This window comes from Epinephelus lanceolatus, chromosome 24 (assembly GCF_041903045.1).
Source record: "Epinephelus lanceolatus isolate andai-2023 chromosome 24, ASM4190304v1, whole genome shotgun sequence".
In the NCBI taxonomy this organism is placed as follows: Eukaryota; Metazoa; Chordata; class Actinopteri; order Perciformes; family Serranidae; genus Epinephelus; species Epinephelus lanceolatus.
The window spans coordinates 7273385-7296700 of NC_135757.1; the positions used below are offsets into that span (position 1 = coordinate 7273385).

At 42.6% G+C, this 23316-nt stretch overlaps 1 protein-coding gene across 7 annotated transcripts in view; it reads right to left on the reverse strand.

The window, feature by feature from the left end:
- dgkza (diacylglycerol kinase, zeta a) overlaps window positions 1-23316 on the reverse strand; it is a 149979-nt gene that overhangs the window by 82892 nt on the left and 43771 nt on the right. For 2 of the 7 annotated variants that reach the window (XM_033615708.2, XM_033615707.2), the window contains 18 exons: window positions 17505-17613; window positions 16998-17093; window positions 14749-14826; window positions 14245-14307; window positions 11337-11393; window positions 11181-11249; window positions 10497-10568; window positions 10240-10356; window positions 9268-9339; window positions 8634-8732; window positions 8418-8500; window positions 8258-8318; window positions 7819-7932; window positions 7338-7475; window positions 6797-6875; window positions 6553-6608; window positions 4586-4648; window positions 1965-2038 (listed from right to left, as the gene is read on the reverse strand). In XM_033615708.2, the coding sequence (XP_033471599.2) occupies window positions 1965-2038; window positions 4586-4648; window positions 6553-6608; window positions 6797-6875; window positions 7338-7475; window positions 7819-7932; window positions 8258-8318; window positions 8418-8500; window positions 8634-8732; window positions 9268-9339; window positions 10240-10356; window positions 10497-10568; window positions 11181-11249; window positions 11337-11393; window positions 14245-14307; window positions 14749-14826; window positions 16998-17093; window positions 17505-17613 (1500 nt within the window). Of the gene's footprint in view, window positions 1-1964; window positions 2039-4585; window positions 4649-6552; window positions 6609-6796; window positions 6876-7337; window positions 7476-7818; window positions 7933-8257; window positions 8319-8417; window positions 8501-8633; window positions 8733-9267; window positions 9340-10239; window positions 10357-10496; window positions 10569-11180; window positions 11394-14244; window positions 14308-14748; window positions 14827-16997; window positions 17094-17504; window positions 17614-19012; window positions 20213-23316 lie in introns of all 7 variants that reach the window. The other 5 variants (XM_078166002.1, XM_078166001.1, XM_078166000.1 and 2 more) reach the window with 3 other exon arrangements.

A 23316-nucleotide genomic window follows, 5' to 3' on the forward strand; every position in this document is an offset into this window, starting at 1 on the left:
CAAGAGAATGAGAAGGATGCAAGGTCTCAGTGACCTTAACCTTTAACAAATACAAATCAGTTCATCGCTGAGTCAAGGGAGATGTTTGTGCCAAATTTGAAAAAGTTCTCTAAAGGTGTTCTTGCGATATCATGTTCCTGAGAGCGGAACGGACAGATACCAATATCACAATGCCACCAGACATAGCTGTTGCCGATGCAACCCATAAAAAACACATTATCCCTTAATCTGTATTATTAAAGTTAGGCTAATATTTAAAATAATCAAAATTATTTTCCAAGGGTTTCCTCCGCATGTTTGTGTGTACAGAAGACTAGGGCCAAAAAAACGTCATTGTAACATCCTAAATTTTGGGGTTCATGTATAACAAAGTTGATATGACTCTAGAATGTGTGTCTTCCAACTCTGCGAGAAGTTTTGTGGTTATTAACTTCTGTTTTAGTACGCAACTACGACGAAGTGTGAGTGTTGTTTATTAAAGTTTAACTTATTTTTACTCTGATGTCTTGAGCCCTGGTCAAACTTTCTGGTGGACTGTCTGAATGGATTGTAAGACACTCGTATTTAATGTCTAAAGTCAGGCTGCGCTTCTTTAGAAAAAATCTGAACACTAGAATAGATACTAACTGAAAGAAGTCAAAGGGCCCTATTTAGATGGTCTAAAACACAAAGCGCCAGGCGTGCGGTGCATGGGTGTGTCCCAGTCAGTCCCAGTAAAAGGGTTGGACTTACTCTGTGAATTAGTCATGGATGTGTTTTGGGCGTATCATTCAATAAGCCAATCAGAGTGTCACCTCTCATTCCCTCTAAAAGAGGCGTGATTGGAGCGCATGGCGGAGAGCTAGTTAGATGGCGGACCTACCAACTGGAAAGAGTGAGCGTTTTACAGCTGAGGAGATGGATCTCCTCGTGCGGGAGGTGAAGGCCCGTCAGAACCAGATCTACGGGGACAGCAGACAGGCACCCAAGCTTCCCGAGGTAAAGCAGACGTGGGCTCACTAATACAAGAAAGATCTTACTAAATATCTGTGGAATATTATTCAAACTTGTTTTCATCATGTAACAGAGCACAGCTATCAGGACTGCCGCGGAGCTCCCCAAGGTGCTGATCCTGCAGCTAGGACCTGTTCAGCGTTTTCTCCCCCACCCACGTTTGTTAATTGTTTTCACATGTTTCCTAGAGCTGTGTTCTGCCTCTTATTTGCATGTGTGTCCTCTCTACACTCAGATAACGATATAGTAATATAATGTAATGTAGCCTAATATAACATGTTAAAATAAATGCAATGTGTGGGCTTTGGTTTTCAATCAAAAAAATGATTGATTGGTCAGATAATTTCACAATTTCATTTGTCATTATTACAAATTATGATGATCATTATTACTGCGATTAGATCATTCTGATTAATGACTTACCATTAAGACGTGTTTCTGATAAATATTTTAATGTGCACAATAATAAGTTTTCACATTGTAATCATATTTTTTTTTGTTATCTTTTGCATATGTGTGGCTGCTCCATGTGTGTCTGAGCAGAGTGCACACGCGTTGTGCACCCGCCTAGAGATGCATAACTTGTATAACAGCGAAATACTGCGCCGTTGACGTTAGACCAGGTTTTTGTTGGTCACTGGAGCATTTGCTTTTTACGTCATCTAACTAGCAACGCGCCATGACTGCGCCTGACCACTCCTCATTTTTAGACCAACACACCCAGAGAAGCGCAAGGTCATTTGTTAGTTAGACAACGAGGGCGCAAGGTGTGAAAATGACAACTGCGCCTGCATCTAAATAGCAATGACACTTGCGACATGGATTATGCGCCCTCCGCTGTCCGCTTTAGACCATCTAAATAGGGCCCAAAGTCAACCAATGAACACAAAGTTCAGTACAAGTACAAAGGTCTATTAGCTGTAAACATAATAAAGTAGTATCAGTAACAGTAGTTGTGTTAGTTATATTACCTGGGGATGTTGAGAAAGACCAGACATTGCAGCTTCAAGTCCTGAACCTTTGATGTTAAATCTGTCCCGTCACACTGGAGAAAGACGAAGAGAGACTTGAGTTTTAATCTCCTTCATTTAAACTAGTTACCTAGTAAGGGCGCTGAAGCGCACGCAACCCCCAGAACCCCTTCATCCAACCTTTGCATGAAATCTGCGAGAGAACCAGACCTTTGCTAACAAGGGATCTATGGTCAAAAAAGTCCCATCCCAGTTCCTACTGACCCAGCCCTCCAAGCCTAGGTACATACCGAACACCTCCAGCCCCTCTCTGCTCCACTTTAGTCCTCCCAGTAGCTGTGGGACCTCCAACTCCTTCCAAACCCCACACAACAAACCCCCACTGTTACTCAAGTTTACTTTTGCTGATGACACCCTTTGATAAATCTGAAATGGACCCACCACTGCCTGAAGGTCCTGTTCATATTAACCAGCACTGACACATCATGCCTTAAAATCCAACTCCGGTCACACCCCACCTTAGGCCTTCCTATGTAACAAGGCTAACAGAGGCTCAGTGGCAAGAGCACATACTTGCACCGACAATGGAAAGTCTTGCTGAATCCTTCTTCCCCAAAGACACTGGTCTACATAGTTCCCCAGAGACCTGAACCAGACATGAGGCCCTGGCAGAGAGTTTCTTGAACCCAGCAATGAACCGCTCCCTGAACCCAAATGCATGTAAAGCCTTAAAGATGTCTTCAAGGCCTTGTCCTGATCCAAAATAAGGAGCCCAAAGATGATGCTAAAAGATGCTGTCATAAGTTGTCATACATTGAACGACCTGGTACACAGGAAGCCTGGTTACAAAGTAGAATTGTCTCTAGGTGTCTCCTCAACTGATCTACAAGGCTCTTGGAAAAATAAAATCAACACAAATCATTTAGATCCCCTTTCTTTGGCTGCAGTGTCAAGACTTTTCTGCATCAAGTAGCAGCCACCCTACATAAAGGCACTCACGCATCGCCTCATACCAGTCTGGGTCCAGTACTGACCAGAAGCTTTTATAAAAATCTGCTGGCAGCCCTTTCACCCCTGGATAACATCAATCTGCACAGCCACCTTGGAGCACTTTCTCTTGGAGAACGGGCTTTGGGTTTTTTGTTCCTCAAGTTGTTCTTTGACTGCTTGTACCCTCCAAGATTTGTATTGCTTTTGATGCTCCTATTGGTACCATGACTAATGATGTGGGTTCCCCTGCAGCAAACCCAAAGTCTACCTCATCTGCAACATCAGTGTGTTTCTTACAAATAAATAACACTAAAACTAGAGTGCAGAATAATTTTGCGTATAAATGGACGAATTCGCGGAATGCTGATTAAGCTTATCAACACCAAGGAAAGCTTGGTATATCGGAATGCTAGTGTTAGGAGTTTGTTGCAACTTAACAGTCTGAAATAAAGATTTTTTTTTTTAAAAAAAGACAGGCCGGGATAGACCATGGTGATGGAGCAGCAACTAGGAGTATGGTGGAAGCAATGGCTGAATATCCTGGGAAGTATCCAACAGAAGTTTCTGGAGTGGATGCTCTAGATGTCTCCCCTTCTGTTCATAAGAAGGTATGTTGAGTAGTGGTCAGAAACGTGTTTTTGCCTAGCATTATGATGTCACAGTAAAGCTGAACATTAACCTTTTGGATATGTAACATCATTATATCCTATTAGACGTTTGTGTGAAATTTTGTCATAGATAGGCAATGAATTCTTGAGATATGGCCAAAAACATGATTTGTGAGGTCACAAGAATAAGATGGATGCAAGGTCACAATGAAACTGACCTTTGACCACCAAATTCTCATCAGTTCATTGTTGAGTCCAAGTGGATGTTTGTGCCAAATTCAAAAGGATTTACTCAAGGAGTTCTTGAGATACCGCGTTCAAGAAAATGCGACAGACGAGGTCATAGTCACCTTGACCTTTTGTCTATGATCGTGTTAGTCAAGTAAATGTTTGTGCCAAATTTGAAGAAATCACTCAAGGTGTTTTTGACATATCACATTCATGAGAATAGGACAGATGCAAGGTCACTCTGGCCTTGACTTTGACCACAAAAGTCTACTCAGTTTATTGCTGAACCCAAGTGGACGTTTGTGCCAAATTTGAAGAAACTGCTCAAGGTGTTCTTCGGATATCGTGTTCATGAGAATGGGACAGACGGTCAGACAGTACAGAGGCATGAAAAGACTTGAAGAGAGCACGCCCGAGGGGAGATGCAGCAGGCTCACCTTAAGGCAGACAGTATACGCATGCATCAACAGTGTTTGTGTAATTACTCTCACTGCCAGAGGGGGGGAGACAAAAATTCTGCACTCCAGCTTTAACATTTTCCTCTTTTACATAATCCACTAACACTAACATGTTTTTTTCCTGCTCTCTGCTGTCATTTATATTAAGTGACCCAATTCTTAAATCCTCCGTAAGACAAGAGAAGAAGAAGAACAGAGAAAGAGAGACAACCGCAAGCCCAACAATGCCACTGTTAAACTCCAGGCACACTCAATATGAGAGAGAGATAGGCAGATAGAGGGAGACAGACTCTGTATTGTATACAAATGACTGACTGCTTGATTGACAGCTACTCACCACCACTTTGATGTGCTTAGACAGGTCTTTGGAGCTTCCCATCAGGAAATCTGAGAACGCTGTCTGTATGAGAGACACAGACGGACAGACAGAGAGACAGACAGACAGGTAAGCAGGATTGTCTCCGAGGAGCTCACTGTGCAACCCACAACAAGATGGAGCTACCTCCTGCTGCCCCCGGCAGTCAGAGAAAGTGTTCAGTCCTCATCACTGCAAAGTTGTTTTCTCTCACCACACTTCAACACAGCAGCCTGACCTGAGTAACCTCATGTTCGCCACATAAAAGGACCTGAGGGCCAACATCAGATGTTTATGACAAACTATATTACTTCAAAGAACAACAGAAGGCCCAGGAACATTTCAGCTGTTATGACCAACCATATTAACAGTTGATGCATATTTTAAGCCAAATGAATCGTTACAAATGTCTTTAATAGTTTCTGTGATCAAAACTGATTAAACTGCTTGTTCATCAACATGCTCATTGTCTAATTCCTCCCAAGAAAAATATCTGTGACGGCTTTTCAGACATAAATTTTCCATAGATTTCAGTAATCTGGCATTGTCATAAGGCTGCTATGTGCATGTGCTTGGCCCAGCACGCTGTCACCAAAAAATGACCACTGTGAAAGCAGCTTATTTGACCCATGCTTACATTTATTGTAAGGCAGCACCCTCTAGTGGCCGTAGTAACTGTTACTGGAGCAGAAGAGGAAGTGGCATAAAAAGCATAGGCATAAAAGCACCACTCGTCGCATTGTTGTATAACAAATATTGAAGAAACCGCCACAGGGTGGGTAGTTAGAGGTGGACTGGTCAAAAAAACACAGGACTTCCACCCAGGAGAGTGTCATTTCCTATAGATTCTTTACAATACAAGTCCCACGTTATTTTGCTTTGTAAAAACTTTACACGAAACAGTGAGATAAAGCAGATATCTAAAGTAAAAACAGGACGCAGGAGAGAAACTCCAAACCACAGAGATTCGGTTAGAAGCTACAAAAGTACTGAGAGCCGAACACACAGAGACTTTTAAAAACGCCTTTCTCTCTGGTCTCCTGCAGACAGAGGTGAAGAAAGTCTTGCAATACACAGGGCTTGTTTAAGGGGAAGAAGTGGGGTCTGCTGTGGTCGCTTGAGGGCGGGTGGCCCGGCTTTTGAACCTACTCTGGAGAAGGTCCATGTCTGGTGAAGCGTGTCTAAACCGATAATAGAAACACAAATTGGCGCAGCATGGCTTGAGTTGACGTGGCTGCAAGTGACAGCGGAAAAGACCCATGTAGGTGGGGCATGGATTACCAGAGGGAAATAGGGAGTAAAACAAAGTTGAATGAACATGATTCTCAACTCACCAACTCAGACTCCCAAAAACCGTTTAAGCTAAGCACTACAATAGAGGAACATTTTTCATTTTAGTGACAGTGATGAACATATTGATGAAATTATTTAATTTGGCAAGCACTTGAAATACTGGGAGTGGATGACAATTATTCGCAGAGCAAATGAAGCGTCCTGCTGCTCAGGGTAAAATAATGATAATTGCTCTTAGTGTTTGAGAACTGCAACAGTGTTTCTGAAAACAGGTTGAAAAAAAAAAACAGACAAAATAGTGTCTTAAAGTGTGCAAATAATAAAATAATATAGAACAAAGACAACAACTAATCCCTCTGTGTAAATGGACACAGCACAGCTGGTGGCCGCTCCCAGTAAACAGTGACTAACATTTGCATTCATTACTGAAACTCCTTCTCTGCTGCATGTGCCGGCCTCCTGCTGCGATGCTTTGTGACCTTGAGACATTTAATAACGTAACTACCAACAACAAAATCTGCCCACACACTCAAATATTTCACCTAAACGTCTCTTCCGAACATATTACATTATCTGGTCTTGAACACAACATTAAATGAAGACTGAACAGTAGAGAAACATTAACACACTGATGTTAAACATGGACGTGCACTCACCCCAGCGTAGAACATCTTATTCCTAAAACGACTGTTAAACTTCTCTGGGTTGGCCTCTGAAACAGTGACACACAGAGACAGGAAATCAACACAAGATTTTACATATATGGAGCAAATTTAATGGCAAAGCAAAGTGTTCATAAATTACTAATGTTGCAGCGCACATTAATATTGATGTGAGCTTCTTACACAGTATATTGTGTGATAACACTTGTCATTGTTCTGTGTATTAATATGAATGTACCTCTTGACTCGTGGAACTCTAGAGTCACATGGGCGTCAAATCCAAGACTGAAGTAATTGTTGAAAACATCTAGAGGAAGCTGAGAGAGCATATGCACAAACATGAACCCACAACAGTCACGTTCGAGGCAGTGGTAGACCAGCGTTACTCTTTTAACAATTGGTCTATCTCTGTTTTATTGGACGTAAAGTGACGGTCTCGCTCAATACTGGACCCATTTCACGGTGGCTAAACTTGCATCGGCACTTCACACCATTGTCCTTTTTCCAGCCTCGCCACACCTGAAATGAAATGCACTTTTGACATCTCGACACCTTTCTTCACCACTGATGCAAAGAGTGTTGCCGTGTCTCGTGTGTGATGAAGAATAGATGAGGAAAGACTCGTTGTTGAGGTCAAGAAATGTCCCAAGCTAAAGGACCCACAATCCCGTCATCACAAAGACAATGGCCAAAAAGATACTTCCCAGTGAGTTTCAGAATCCAGCTCAGAGTATCTGGATATGATACGTTAATTTGCTAGTGTGTGTATGTGCACTGACCTTATCAGTCTGTTGTTCGTCCAGTTCAGCCCCTGCACTTTGGTTTGGTTCAACCTGTAGGTTCCATCTGTCTAGCTGGACGACAGCTCCATCCTCAACATGGGACAGGATCTTGGACAGAGGTTCGTCTGTATAGCCCTGGAAACAGATTTTAACTTTGAGGTGACGAAATCACTTCAGGAAAAAAGTGCTGAAACAGATGGTATTCCATTTTGAGGAAACTCTGCTGAGATTATATAGACGTGTGAACCATCTGTATGTTAGTTTGGACTTAATCCAAGCTCACACACAGATTAGTGACAAATGAAAGGAAGAAACTGAGCAAACGCAGACACTTCAGTACAGCATATGAGGGCTCACTGAATATTGAACTAGGAATGAGCCAGCAGTTGCTCAGATTGCCAACAGCATGTAATTGAACTATCTGTATTTACCCACACAGTTTAGATGTACAAATGTGTTTGTCAGTGTTTGTGCTCACCCCTCCCCAGTTAAGGGTCCTGGCAAGGTCATTTCCTGTCCCAAGTGGTAACACGGCAACCGGAGGTTGAGGGTTTAATGCAAGTTCATCGAGACAGGACAGGATCCAGCCCACCTGGTTTCACACAGACATGCAGTTACAGAGACAAGGATGTGTGCCTCCAACCAACCATCCATCCATCACTCTTGAACAGGAAGTTTTGGTATCCCTCAGAAAAGACGCCTCAGCTGGATACCCAATTCACATTTGCGGTGCTCCTCAGGGTTTGATTCTTGGTCACCTTCTGTTTTTCAATTCTACATTACCACTGGCTCATATTATCAGATAACATCATACATTTTTATGCTGATGACATAACCATACACTACTCCTTATATCCAGACAATATTAGTGGAATATCTTTTTTTAAAATCAGAGTTTGCATGTGTGTGTTCCTCACCGTGCCGTCTCCTCCACAGGCCAGGATCCTCAGGTTATGGACTTTACGATACAGCTCCAAGCTACAAGATTAACTCTGATTATTGATTGATCTAGCCAAACAAGTCCGACAGCTTCAGTAGATGTTCACTGTTGATAGTGTGTGTTTTAGAGAGACCTACCCTTCCTTTGGTCCTCCCTGGCTCAGGTCAAACACCTGTCTGGGGTTCAGATACCACATGAAGGACTGCAGGATCTTGGTGCCCTGTTAGAAAGAGAAACCAATGGAGATAGATAGATAGTAAGACACTGACTAAACTGGATGACATGTCGATGGTTTACCAACTAATTCACTTGATTGAGCCACTTGTTGGGCTGACTGTGTTGCTCATGAATACCTGGTTTCCTCCACTCTTGGGGTTGACAAACACCAGCAGTGGTTTCATCAATGGTGAAGGAATGGGTCTGATTATAAATGGCTTCCACTGCCGTCCTTCCTGTCAAAGAAGAAGAAGATGAACTACTCAGATCCTCCATAACAGATTTGTCCAAGACGGCACTTATCTAAGGCTGGTGTTCCTAAACATTTAAGACATATTCGGTAGCTCTCTGAAGACTTTATTTGACAAAAACAAACACAAATTTACCACAAATCATGTCCCTAAGACATACCTTAAATCTGGTTCTATCCTTAAATGGTATGTTTTAACCTGGACCCTATTTTCCTATTGTCAAACCCACCAGACTGCATTTAGAAAAAGAGCAATTCTAGTGTGTATAGAGCCAACATATTTTCACATGTAACTGGGTGAATTAAGGGTTTATTTCAACCAGAATAGAAAGACGAACCAAGATGGCTTTTGTGAGTTTGGGTCTGGTGGGTTTGCTGATACGGATTTCGGGGCTGTTTCTGGTTAAACAAAAAGGATCTTACTCTTTAGCAAAAAGGTCTATGTCTATAGGGATCCTTTCCGGAGATGGCACAGACAGAAATACAGTGATAGATTTTTCATCTGCAAGCTAAGAACTGACCTCTGCTCCTTTCTTGCTGCTTTTCCTCTTGAATGATGTTCTCTTCTTCTTCTTACTCGACTTCATAGATGACTGTGAGAGACACAAACCAGAGTCAGACCAACGCAGGTTGATCTCACGGAGAGCAGAAAGGAAGATATGAAGCAGCTTGTTCTCATAATGAAGGAAAGGCTGGTTTCCTTCATGAGTCATAAGGGATGACAAAGTGTATCCTATATGAAAATACTGGAAGAGTGAACTCTTAACATACAAATACCATATACTCAGGAAAAGCCTTCGAACACCCTTGAGCTGTTATATCGGTAAAAACAGACAAAGCATTCAATAGAATAGAGTGGTTGTAATCTGTTTGCTGCTCCTTAAAATTTTGCTTCAGTGAACGTTTCACCTCATGGATCCATCTTCTGTGTACTAACCGCAGGGTAAGTGTCTGCACTAATGATACGCTACAGTATCTGATCATTTTGCACCGTCTCTCGGGACTCGTCAAAGTTGCCCTCAATGTCACCTTTTATTTGCAGTAACCCTGTTCCTCCCTTTTATTCCGTGGAGCTTTCCGGGAGGGTATAGATTTTCAGGTATCTCTTTACACAGATCTCTGGTTACAAGCTGAATCTTAAGAAAATAAATCGTTTTCCCATCAATATAACTGCAACGCAGCTGCAGCAGTCAAACCTGCCTTTCTACATAAGCACAATCAGGGTTCAGATATCTTGGGGTTAGCATTTCTTGCAACCTTCTCAAACAGAGTCAGACTGTCAGACATGGAATAACCTCCATTTGACTCTAACTGCAGAATTAGTGTCGTAAAATGGACTATTTTACCGAAGTTAAATGGCTATTTGAGCTCATGTATGTTCTGACACTTACTTGTTTTATTATTTTTGGTGTAGAGTCATAGATTGTTCGGAGTGGGCAGGTGGTGATTGAATAAAATTGCTTTAGGAAAAAAAAAAGATTGACAATAGTGACCTGATGGCGTCGGACTCGGATGATCCATGTGGGCGGAACTATAAGGGCACCGTGAGCTCCTATTGGACAAGCCTCTTCAATTTGCTGCAGCATGAAGCAGGACACCTTGTTGTGATACTAAAGAGGGAAATACAGCAATATTAGACATGTATTTACTGAGCACTGTATAATATAACGCTGTACAAAAGATGTCAGCTTAAATTAAGTCTAATGTCTGTCTTGTTCCAGCATGTAACTCCATTTCCAGACATACTCACAGCCTGCTTGCACCAGGAGCAGCTGATGGCCACGATCTCCTTACTGTGGAAAGTAAACTTCTGCTGAAAGCCCTGCACAGAACAACAGGAGCAGAAATTATAGGTGTAGACATAGCTGTAGCTGTTGCTATCAGGGTTGGAAATTAACTTTTTTATCCACCTACAACTGTGGCTAGTGGATTCTAAGATCTACCAGCCACTCAATTAGGGATTAACATTGTTTTTTTTGGTTGGTGGGTAAAGCAGATCTAGCAACCACTTATATATTTTACCACCATTTGGCTGGTCACTGGTGCTAATTTCCAACCGTGGTTTGGTTGTGGTAAAAATTCAGTTTTTCGGTAAGTACATTTTGTTTTGATGGTTTTAAGTCTGTTTTATGCTAGCAAAAATTAGCATAAGCATTATCACAGTTAACCATAAATGCTAACCAAGATAGCAGCAAGAGTTCGGCTAAGAAGCTACTTCACTTCTGTCTCCAAAAATCCAAGATGGCACCACCTAAAATCCCAAACTCAAGGTTTCAAAGGGAGTCCACAAACCAGTGGGTGACGTAATGGTGGCTACATCCATTATTTTACAAATTAAATGTACATGAGGAGCTTTTAGGATTAGTTTTTAAGATTTAAATGGTTCTAATTAATTATTGGTCAATAGAACAATACTACTGAAATTACCACTCACCTTCCCACATTGTTTACATTTTCCTTCTTGCCGCCTTCGATGCACCCAGTGATGACGCACTACGATGGGCTGAACACACAAAATACACGAATCGTCATTTTCCGAACCTAAATTAAATAGCCAGAAAGAGAGGAGAAAGACATTTCCAGAACTCACCTCTCGGATGTTCCTCGAGCCTGATTCTCTGAAAGATGGTTTACACCTAAAGTTAATCTGGAGGAGAGCAGAGGGAAAAAAGATAGAAAGAGAAGTAGAAACATAGATGACGATTAGGCTCTGCTGCACAATCTAAACTGGGTACTGTTAGAGGTTTTAGGAGAAAGCACGGAGCTCCAGAACAGACAGCTGCAGAGTCTTGATTGGAATGGTTTCCAGTGATCACGTTGGCAGGTTAAACATGTTTTAGGAGGAGGAAACAGTTTCACCAAAGAGGTTTAGACGTGTGACTTTGTAGCGGTGAAAGTGGGGAGGAACCATGATTCCCCCGTAGTGAAGTGGTGCACAGAAGAAAAGGAAAAACCAGGGACACCCTGACCAGAGAAGGGACACCACAGGATACTGCGGTTGCCAGGTGGAACTCTTTTAGGTCAACCAAACTGTTTGTGGTGAAGGGGTATGGAACAGGTCATGGTATCCTGACGAACTGTTCTGGTTCATTAACACTTCTGCTTGTTCCTACGAATCACAACTCAGCCTTGCATAAGGATCAACTGGTCCAATTAGAAGTTGAATTTGTTTTGGTTGACTTCTTAAGTCAAGTCCAAGTCAGACCCATTAATGACCATATAATAGTGGACCAGCTTTTCACCCTTGGAGGGGTCATGGGAGTTTGCCCATCCAGTCTACATTAGTTTTGTGGACTTTGACAAGCTTATGACCACGTCCAATGGGAAGTCATCTGGGCGGTACCAGGGCCATTGCTACAAGCTATCCGGTTCTTGTATAACCAAAGTGAGAGCTGTTTCCATGAACTCGGCACAAAGTCAAACACATTTTCAGTGGAAGTTGGCCTCCGCCAGGGTTGTCCCTTGTTGGGAATTCTGTTTGTGAAATTCATGGACAGGAAAAGATGTGTTCATGGCATGTTAAGTACTTTCTGCTAACAATTCCTTCAATGCAATGTGTCATATTTTATGGATGTGATAATTACAGATGATTCATAAATAAAATTCGACTAATGAAGGAGTGAAGAAGAGATTTCTAACTCGGTCAGGAGTTGCAATCTCTCCCATATACGACCACATGTAGTCATGTGACTGGTGTTCCATTCCCCATACTAATGGCAAACTCTATTTGATGATAAAGAGTGTCTCAGTGACAAGTCCTGATCCCTCTTTGCTGTTACCTCCACCCCTGCTGTTTCAGAAAATGGCTTTAGTATCATATCAGTTCGGAATCAACAAGGCCAACCCTTTAAACCTGTCTGATTTATCATACCAGAAGGAAATGAGATGAAGAGACGGAAGATTCTTTGGGATTTAAGGGCAAGAAAATGACCCCTCCATGGTGCAAGAACAAAAGTGGAAGTTTGCAAAGGGTGTGTGTCTGACCTGGATTAGATACCAATGCAGTTCACTCAATTAAAGGTCCAGTGTGTAGGATTTAGGGGGATATATCGGCAGAAATGGAATTTATTAAAATAAGCATGTTTTCTTCAGTGTATAATCATCTGAAACTAAGAATTTTCATATTTTCGTTGGGTCCTCATCTATGGAGATTGCCATATTGTGCCACGATGTTTCTACAGTAGCCCAGAATAGGAAGGGGCCATTCACATTTCAGCGTCATCCACCTTAGTTAGAAGCTCCTCCATGACAAGCACCATCAGGAAAACACAATGTTTTTTAATGTAAAAATGTTTTATTCAGTGTGTTTTCCAATTTAAATCCCCAGGTCTGTTTATTTTGTTGAGAAAGAAACCTCAAATAATTTGGCTCCAAGTAAAAACCTCCTGAACGTCTGGATCAGAAAAACAATAAGCACAGATAAAAGATACGTCAGATAAAAGCCTTTTTTGAGAACATTATGATGTCACAGTGAAGTTGACCTTTGACCTTTTGGATATATAGTGTCATCACTTTACAATTTGATCCTATTAGACATTTGTGCAAAATTCTGTCATAAGTAGTGTATGAATTCTTGAGTTAAGGCCAAAAACAGGTTTCATGAGGTCACAGTGACCTTGACCTTTGACCATCGACCACTGAATTATAATCTGTTCATTCTTAACATTAAGGGAAATTCCCTCAAGTTTTTGTTGCACTATTGCGTTCACAAGAATGAAACTGATGCAAGCTCACAGTGACTTTGACCAACAAAATCTAATCAGTTCATCAATGAGTCCAGGTGGACGTTATTGCTTAATTTGGGGAAATTCCCTCAAGGCTTCCTTTTGATATCACATTCACCAGAACAAGACAGATGCAAGGTCACAGCGACCTTGACCTTTGACCACAGAAAATCAAATCAGTTTATTGCTGCGTCCAAGTGGACAGTTGCCCAAATTTTGAAGAAATTACCTAAAGGTGTTCTTTGAGATATCCGTGGCCACAGTGACCTTGACTTAGGAGCACCAAAATGAGATGTTTTTACGGTTTTAATCTCCTGGTCTGGTTGTTTTGGAGAGGAAGAGACCTCTATGAATAATTCAGCTCCTGGTAAAAACCTCCTGAACAATGAACACTGACGAACTTCTAACTGGTAGAAGTTTCATCTGGTTGTGTAATCCTCACCACTAGAGGCCACTACATCCCCCTAAATTTTACACCCTGGACCTTTAAATTGGATGACACACAAACCTGCTTGCCTTTAGAGAATGCATGCTCTATCTGTGTTTGCTATGTACTGTAGAGATTTTATTTGAGAGGCCGCCCCCCATGCATTTGCCCCCACCTACAAAGATTCTCCAAATAAATTCTCATCCCGAGGGAAACACTGATGTGCACTGGTTTCTTTCTGAATAACTAGTGAGGTCCAGACACCACCTTAGGCCTGTGTGTTTCTGTCAGATTGAGGGTCACAGACGAGGAGAGAAGAGAGACAGAAGGAGTTTTGTGTATCTCACTCTAAAGTTGGGGTCATTGAGGGGCAGGGTGGCATCCAACAGAATGGCTCTAGAGCTGGAAAACTGAAAGTTAGACAGGGGGAACAGTTAAAGACAAGCTGCCTGCACTGTGCTGTCCTCTGCGTCAATGAAAATGAATAAAATTAAACAGATAAGCTAACCTATAATTGAAATAAATAGAGTAGCTATCAGCTGGAAAGCAGCTATCTTTGGATCCAATTTTAGATTGAGGGTTTAAAGTAATCCTTCTTTTTTACTTCCCTCTGATCTTGAGGACAGAAAGTTTAATCCGTCTTTATTCTTGCCTCTATCACCTTTTGTCCCTTGTGAAAGATGGTTTAAACATCCATCTCTAATCTCCTCTCCACCTTTATCTGTGTGTCAGGAGTGAAGTCTTACACCTGCGTCTTTATCTTTCTCGTCTCCATAAGGTAAATTAAAAAGGTGAACTCTTAGATAGCCTGAATCCGTCTGGCAGAAGTGTGTGAGTACATGAGAAATTACCTTCTCCAGTTGTTCTATACAGATGGTGTGGGCGACTATCTTACAGGCGGCACACTTCTTTCGGCTGAAAGACTTTTGCTGGAAGGAGAGGGAGGACGTGATTAGTTGTGTCAAATATGAAAAACAATAGACAAAGAATCACAGGAGCAAAATTGATAGCAGTAATTTAGTCATTTGTTTCATGATCCTCAGCAGCTTGTGAGGCGGTAATACCATCTGTGACCACTTGGTGTCAGCACTGTGCTGCTAACTGACACCACATACATAGATACATCCCACGTGTGTGTGTGATATGACAAGGCTTGCCATGTGACTTTAATATGAGCTGACATGAGTGAAACTATGACATGATACGACCGTGTTTGATGACACTGAGTGACTGTCGTGGTGCTGAAAATGAATCAGTGCAGCGTCAGTGTGCATGAGGTGTTATTTCATAACAAAGATCACACCATCGGACCTACTCAAAAAACTGATGCCCGTCTGTCAGACCTGGTGTTGTTATGTTTGATGCATCTCTGCCTTTCTCATCTTCCTGCACGTTGCTCTCGCTACATTAACTCTTCCACTGCCAATAACTTCAGCGAGGCTTTCATGGCTGCCCCTGACACCTGCACCATTGAGGCCCCTTCTCCCTATCTCAGCACCAAAGAACTCACTTCCTTATTTAACACTACCTGTTCCTCAAATCTGGGCACTGTCGCTCCCCTCAAACTGAAGAAGCCTGAGCTTGATGACACCACTAGGGCCCTTCAGAGGGACGGCAGAGAGTCAGAACGAAAGTGGAAGTGCGACAAGCTTCAGGTTTCCTTTGAAATTTTAAAAAACAATCTTCTAAATGATCAGGAATCAGTTCAGGCTGCGAGAATAAAATACTCAAATTGAGGTCACTTTCAAGGATCGCCCAACTGGACTGTGATCGGTTTGATTCTTTGAGACTTAGTGCCGAAGCATGCGACAACAAACAAGTTGGAGGACTTCCTTTCAGGTGTCTCATTGACGCATGTAAGCACTGTCCAAATGTGACTCAAACAAAGACGAGTGATTTCAAAACAGGAAGGACATATGACCAATGGGATTTCGGTAACTGTAACACAACTGTTGTTGTATATCATCTAACATGCCAACGTTTGCTTGAGTCCTGTCCATGCTTTTGCACCCTGAAGAAACCGGTCGGTGTTTTAATGTAAGGCTTTTTAACTTAACTCAAGTGCGTTTGTTCCTGCTCCACGCAGGAAAGCCTGAAATTCATTGTTCCTTCCGATGTGCCGACCCTTTTCTTCAAGAGCACCTACGTTTTCTTTTTGAGTTTAATATAAAGATGATCCTCGAGTACACCACCACCTCGTTCTCAATTTAACTCTTTCAGCTGACACAGCATGAACTGTGTCTCCTCGTTCATCTAGAAACGCACAGCTCTGGATGTAGATTTCACTATGTTCATATTGGCTGCTTGTTCTGTTGGGTATTTAATGCTGTTTGATTCTGGGTCAAAGCCCAGGACGGAAACTGTGGAGCGCCTCGGCCAGTTTGGGTCTGATTGACTGTATAGATGCAGAGTAATTCGACTCCCAGTCACATTATCTGTGTGTGTGTTAGTCCGACTTTGACAAATTCAATTTAGTACGATTCCAGTTTACATATATTTTAAAAGTCCGATTTTAGTTGGACTAACAAAATAAATCCAATAAAACCAAGAAAGAAAACGAGTGATGAAGCGAGGACCCTGGACACAAACAACATCAACCCCTTTGTGAACGCCAGCCACAGCATCCACTGGGAAGAGGTCAAAGGTCACGGAGCAGTGGATGTATGATCTGACTCCAGAGAGCATCTGTAAACAGCTGCGGGGGCTACACCATCTCCCCCTCGTGTACGATGTTCACATGTCGCCTGAGCCTTCGACGCAGGCAAAATGAAGCCTGCGAGAGACGTGGATGAAAGCTAAGAATAAAACAGTAAGTGGACGATGAGATGTTGCTGCTGTGGATGAAAGGGATGTTTTAACGAGCGCTCCAGATGTTTAGTTGGTGCAGATATTGGAGGAATGTCTAAGAACATTTAGCAGCTTTATATGTGTAAACATGTGGGATGCAAATATGCAGTCGTATAAACACTGGGTCTGATATGTTGGAGAAAAACAGAGTGATGCTCGGCCCTAACACTGCTGCGTATGAATGGAGCTTGAAGAAAATAGTGCTGTAGAGAAGACAGGCAGGGAGGAGAGATAATCCGAGTCGGATACCAACCTGTGCTCTGGCAATACAGTGCTGTTCTCCCACATAACAGTAGTCTCCTGACACATTTGTCTCATACCAGATATGATCTCCGTACACAGCCGTCTCCTACAAAGAGAAACACAGAGACAGAGGAGGACAGAAAGTTTTCTAGGCGTAGCGTGAAAGCGTGACATCTCGGTGAGACGCATGACAAGGTGCAGAACACTGTAGACGAAATCAAGACCAAATCAGTGGTGACTTAGCGGGTCATTGCTGCCCACTTTGTTGTTTTCTCAGTGCGATAGTGGTACAAGAAGTGGTTGTGTTTTACCTAAACATTTCCGCTTTTGCAAAGGGGATTGCGCCATGATCTTTTCCGAACAAAAACTAAGTGGTTTTTCTTTCTTAACCTAACCCCGCTGCATAACATGCAATGTGTGGTTTGCAGAAACGTATGACGCCAACATTTCCCTGGCGACTCGGTTGTGTATGAATGAGGTAAAGGGTTTTTCCCCAGACCCTGATACCCAGACTCACAGTCCAGTCCACGGTGCTGCGGATATTTGCCTCCGGGTCAGTCCTGGTCAGGGATGATGTGCCAGGTTGACAGGGTAGATGGTGCAGGCCAGACTTGGCAATCGCTTTCCTGGAAACACAAAGAGACAGGAAAGTGTGAACACTCCTGTTCTCTTTTCGACAATAAAATTCAAAGGACTTTTTTATAGAAAGTCTCCCAAAATTACACAGATTAAAAACTTTCTTTCAAGAAAAAAACAATTTCTTGATTGTCGAACACAGTCAAGAAAAAAAGAACACCTAGTGAATTATGGTCCGCTTGTGTGAAGCTTCGTCGTGCCTTGGATGTTCTCAAATGTCAGTAGATTCAAATTCAAGAGACACTAATGAAAAATGAACGATTAAAATTCATATTCTGGGGTGTGTAGCACTTCATACCAAAAATCTCCCCCACAAACCAGGGATAGGGATAAAAAACAGTACACTGCAGACGTATACAGCAGGTTGGAAAACTCTAGCACCAGTATGTGAGTCATGATGCTTTATCAGAACATGTGACAATATACACAATAGATACAACATAATGAGCCATACACTGCTCAACAGTGACACTCTTCATCCATCCATTCTGACGAACACTTAACACCTGACCACGTCTGTCACAGTGCCGACACACAGAGAGACAAACATTCACACCTACGAGCAATTTATCATCACAGCAGCATGTTGTTGGACTGTGGAAACCCACACAGACACGTCATGGTATCTATACGGTGAAGTTCAACATCAAGAGAGGCACATTTACCGTCAGATTGTCAACGTGCTGCTAGTTTATCTCAGTGTTACGGCAAATGTGTCGTTCTTGGCTGACAATGCAAATAAAAAAGCTTGACCTTTTGACTGTCGACCACCAAATTATAATCTGTTCATTCTGAACATTAAGGGAAATTCCCTCAAGTTTTTCTTGCGATATCGCGTTCGCAAGAATAAAACTGATGCAAGGTCACAGTGACTTTGACCAACAAAATCTAATCAGTTCATCAATGAGTCCAGGTGGAAGCTACTGCTAAATTTGGGGAACTTCCCTCAAGGCTTCATTTTGATATCACATTCACGAGAATGAGACAGATGCAAGGTCACAGCGACCTTGACCTTTGACCGAAGAAAATCAAATCAGTTCATTGTTGCATCTAAATGGACAAATTTTGAAGAAATTCCATTAAGGTGTTCTTTGAGATATCGTGTTAATGAGAATGAGACAGATGAGGTCACAGTGACCTTGACCTAGGAGCACCAAAATTAGATGGTCTGTTTGTTGAAATTATGAATTATCACATCATGTGATACAAAATTATCTGTAAGGGACTTAAAATATCCACATTGAATTCCTCCGCTGATAAATACGACCAGGTTAGAAATAGGTTTAGGTTAGAGGCTAGGGAAGGCTTTAAGTCAATGAGGGTTTACACAAAGATAGAAATACAATTAGTGTGTGCATGTGTGTGTTTGTGTGTGTTTGTATTACATACGACAGGAAGTTCTCCCATGTTTCCAGGTAAGGATCATAGTATATGGTTCCCTCTGGTGCCCCCAGTGGTGAGGAGGTGCTTTTATGAAGCGTCGACCCAGAGGAGGCTACATCTGTCCCAGCAGCCCCCGCCTCCGAGCTCATACCTGCTGAGTGACCCAGACTGGGGCTGGTCGTGGAAGTCTGCATCTGTTTATTCAAAGTCCAGTTAACTTGACTCGACCTCCGTCGGTTATATCGACCGTAAACTCCGTAACCTGTTCCACTGCTCCGAAACACAGAGTCTGCTGGAAGGAGGTGGGAGGAGTTTCGTCTCAGGCAGCGAGGAGCACGGAGCAAGGGGCGGGGTGTAATGTTTTCCATAACGACCGCCTGGGTTAAGTGCATCTGAGCTGAAGGCCTGGAGCTTACATCTTCATCGCTCCCTTCCTCTCCATCTGACTCAGAACAGGAGCGCACGGAGCCATCCTGTTCCTCTTCCATCTCTATCACTCCTCCACCCATCTGGACTACGCTTGCAAGTAACATGGAGGATCCAAGTAAATGAGGTTCGATAGATTTTATCTTAGAAGGACGTCGATATCGCATCACCATCCCACGATGGACTGCGCCGGAGGCACTGCGAGCATAGGGAGGTTTATACTGCAATCCTCTTCTTCCTCTCTTGAAGATTACATCTGCTCTTTCAGTTCCTTTCCCAGATTCTCCCACTGCTTCACCCGTTTCTGTTACCTCTATGATGGACTGTCGCCTCTGTCCACTGGCCACCAGTAAGCCAGCACTGGGGCGCCTGCGCTGGTCAGAAAAAACTGGAGGTAAACCAACAGAGGAGCGTCTGGACTGCACTAATGCTACAGAGGGCAGACCAGCACTAGAGCGCCTCCTGGCTTTACTGGTCTGAAGAGCAGGACCAGGCGGACGCGCTGCGGCCGCATGCTTCTGTCTTTTCTGGCGGCGGCGGAAATGGCGATGAAAGAAGAAATCCATCATGTCTCGGAGTGCGGTGCAATACGGAAGGTACTAAAAAAGATATGCAGCATCTGATAAGATGTGCTTGGGTATAGAACATAGCAGTGCTGTTTCCATGTCTTCTCTGGTACCAAGCTTAAGGTTAAAGGTTTTAATATCCATGCAACAGAAGACGGTTTCCATGGTTATTGATGGTAGTCCAGCTTCTCTCTGCTCCAGTCTTCCCTTAGAACTGCTGGAGGGACAAATAGGCTTTTCTGTTTATTAAAAGTGTTCCCTATATGACATCAGCAAAGACAATCACCTCTATTAATTCACTGATACTGATACAAGTCTTGCATATTGCAGTGATGATGACTTACATCCATTAAAGTCAACTGTTCCCATGCTTAATCATCTAACCAGCTGTTTAATTAGATCAGTGGATCCCTGATGCAGTGCTGTTTTGTTCAAAGTCACTCAGGTCATTAAAACTGATGTCAAGCAGAAGCCCTTTCACTGCTTCCCTCAACATCCACAGTATGACCACTTCCAAGGTATACCATTATATAAAAGCTGACAGTGTACATTTGCTTATCTATGACACTGAAAAAACTTTTCACACATACAGTGGCATGCAAAAGTTTGGGCACTCACTCACAGTCATTGTTAGGAAAGGCCAGGTGATGTAAATTTCAAAGCTTTATAAATACTCTGACTCCTGAAACCTTGTCCCAACAATCAGCAGCCATGGGCTCCTCCAAACAGCTGCCTAGGACTCTGAAAACTATAGCAAAGTGTTTTCAGGTAGCTGTTTGTAATGTAGTTTTGAAATGGCACTTAACAGGAACTGTCGAGGTCAAGCTGAGGTCTGAAAGACCAAGAACACTTTCAGAGAGAGCTCCTCGTAGGTTTGGTAGGAAGTGAAATCAAAACTCCTGTCTGACTGCAAAAGACCTGCAGGAAGATGCCATGTAAAATAAAGGCATTTTAATGTTTGCACAAACCCTACAGAGTGCTTTGGATTGTGTTTGAAGGAGATTTGCACGTTATATTTTTCATTTGAGGGTATACTCATGCAGTGAGCCCTTTGCAAGGTGGACGAAACGCAGTACTACTAAGACCCAGCAGTACTTCCACCGCTTTGTCTTCTTTCGCTCAGCATTTATTTTATCTACGTGACGTGGGGGTTTCCTACCCAGAAGTTACTGTTAACAAATGTCATGATTTTATCTATATTGCACTTACATTTATCAGATGGACACAGTCATGACCCCAAATGAATGCTTGTGTCACTTCTTGGCTTCTGACTTGGCAAAACAACACCTACTTGTTGGCTTCACAACTGTATGAACTGATGTACTGTACGTGTCAGCTCTTGGTGGACTTCCTGGGCCACCCAAACGCCGGAAAACTAAACAAATACAGCATCAGTAAAGTCAGTCTCATGCAGTATCAGCATTTAAACGACTTTAGAGCTCAATTAAATGATTGGAAAAGGTGTACTACTTAGATGCTCCACAGACTCTCAGCCCAAACCTGAGGCGTCATCTCTCTAACTCTGAAATTATTAAGAGTGTTACTCAGCAGATCCTTGTTATGTTTGATATCTTGCCCTTCTGGTGCTTTTAATCTTGCTTTCCACATCAGCACCTCTGCTTTCCATCACTTATCAGACAACACAGCGGCACACGCCCTATGCTGTGTCTCATCTGCAAAGATTAGACGTATAAATCTGTCTAATCTTTGTGATTCCTGATAAGCAGTGCTAATGCAAATGCACTGAATTCACATTTAGCTCTGGGGTCTTACAGTGTCTGTGACTATAAGTGTACTGGGTTCATCCAGAGTCATGCTCTGATTTCTCTTAATTTCCCCATGCTTGATGGGATTTCTTCTCTCAAAAGTATAAATCTGTCGCTCTGAGCCCCAGGGTATTTGGTGGACCGAATTTTGCTGAGTCTGACAGTATCAAATTATGCTGTCACTGGCAGAAACGTGAGCTAAAGGTAAATTGAGAGAGCACTTTGTCCGACAATACCATGAAAACTTATCTGAACTCATTAGCTTCACATAAGACCAAGGCCACAGATTTAACTATAGAGCGCCTCCATCCATTGATTTGAATGAAGTTAGATTACTTGGTGTTGCTGGTTGAAATTAGGAGCCCGGGGAAGGATTGGCATTCAAATTAAGTTAATGAGTGCAGTGCAGATTTGTGTACTATTCATCCCTACAAAAAACTAGACAGAACTTTCATTCATTCAGGACTGAGCGAGGCAGACATTATAAACTTGTAACTGAGTGTATATTTGGTCAGGATGACCAAATATGTCTCACCCTGCCAGACTATGGGTAGCTTTGCATATGAAACAAAAGCCAACATGAGGTCCGAAACTGCAACAGGCAAAAGTACAAACTGTGAAATCATTAACTCCTTTTACCGTAGCACCTCTGTCCTTTGTTATCGTAACTGTCAGCGAAGCATCGAATAGCTGTAGTGTTTCCTGCTGCAGACACAGTTCAGTGGAGTTTACAGTAACTAACACTCGAGTTGTTCAAAAGTATGAAACACAAAAGAGCTCTGTGGTTGTGTGAGGTGGGCAAATCAACAGATGATCTGTTCCATATATTTCTTTCTAGTTTGATCACTGAGCTTACAAGAAACAACACGACTGAGTCAGGGCCACACAGACCACACGGTCACAAAAAACAACCTAGCTCAGCACCACAGATGAGACACTAGATCAGAGAGTGGGAGAGAAAACATGTGCTGTGATCAGTGTCACTACTCTGCATGGGCAGAATAGCGTATCACGTGACACAAGACATGAGACGAGAACAGCGCAGGATAAAATGTGTGCAGCTTTGAACTCTGCTACTGAAACCACCACAGAGTTGAACAGGAAGTCCCATCTCAGAGATTCATCAGCGCACCGAGAACTCCGCTGCTCACTTAATCCCACCACTGACATGAAACAGACGAGTACTTTCACTCCTAATGCTCAGTCAGAAAGGTCAGGGGTTGTCACAGTGATGACTAGCTTTCATAAAGCTACACGGTGAAGCAAACCATAATCTGAGATGATATGATATGCAATTCCTTTATTAGTATTTCTTTATCACACAGAGGATCGAAGGCCAGTTCACTTCTGAAAATGTGGTCACGTGACTCTGATTTCCTATTCACTTTTCTTCCTCGCTTCACTGAGTTAAAACTTGTTGAAGTGCGACCAAGTACAATCTGTATCACTGAAACACACAAGTGAGACGTTGAGACCCTGCGCTAAATGTCAACCGTCAACCACTGCTTTTGGAAACCTACACTTTATGACTCCACTTGTATTGTTACACCTC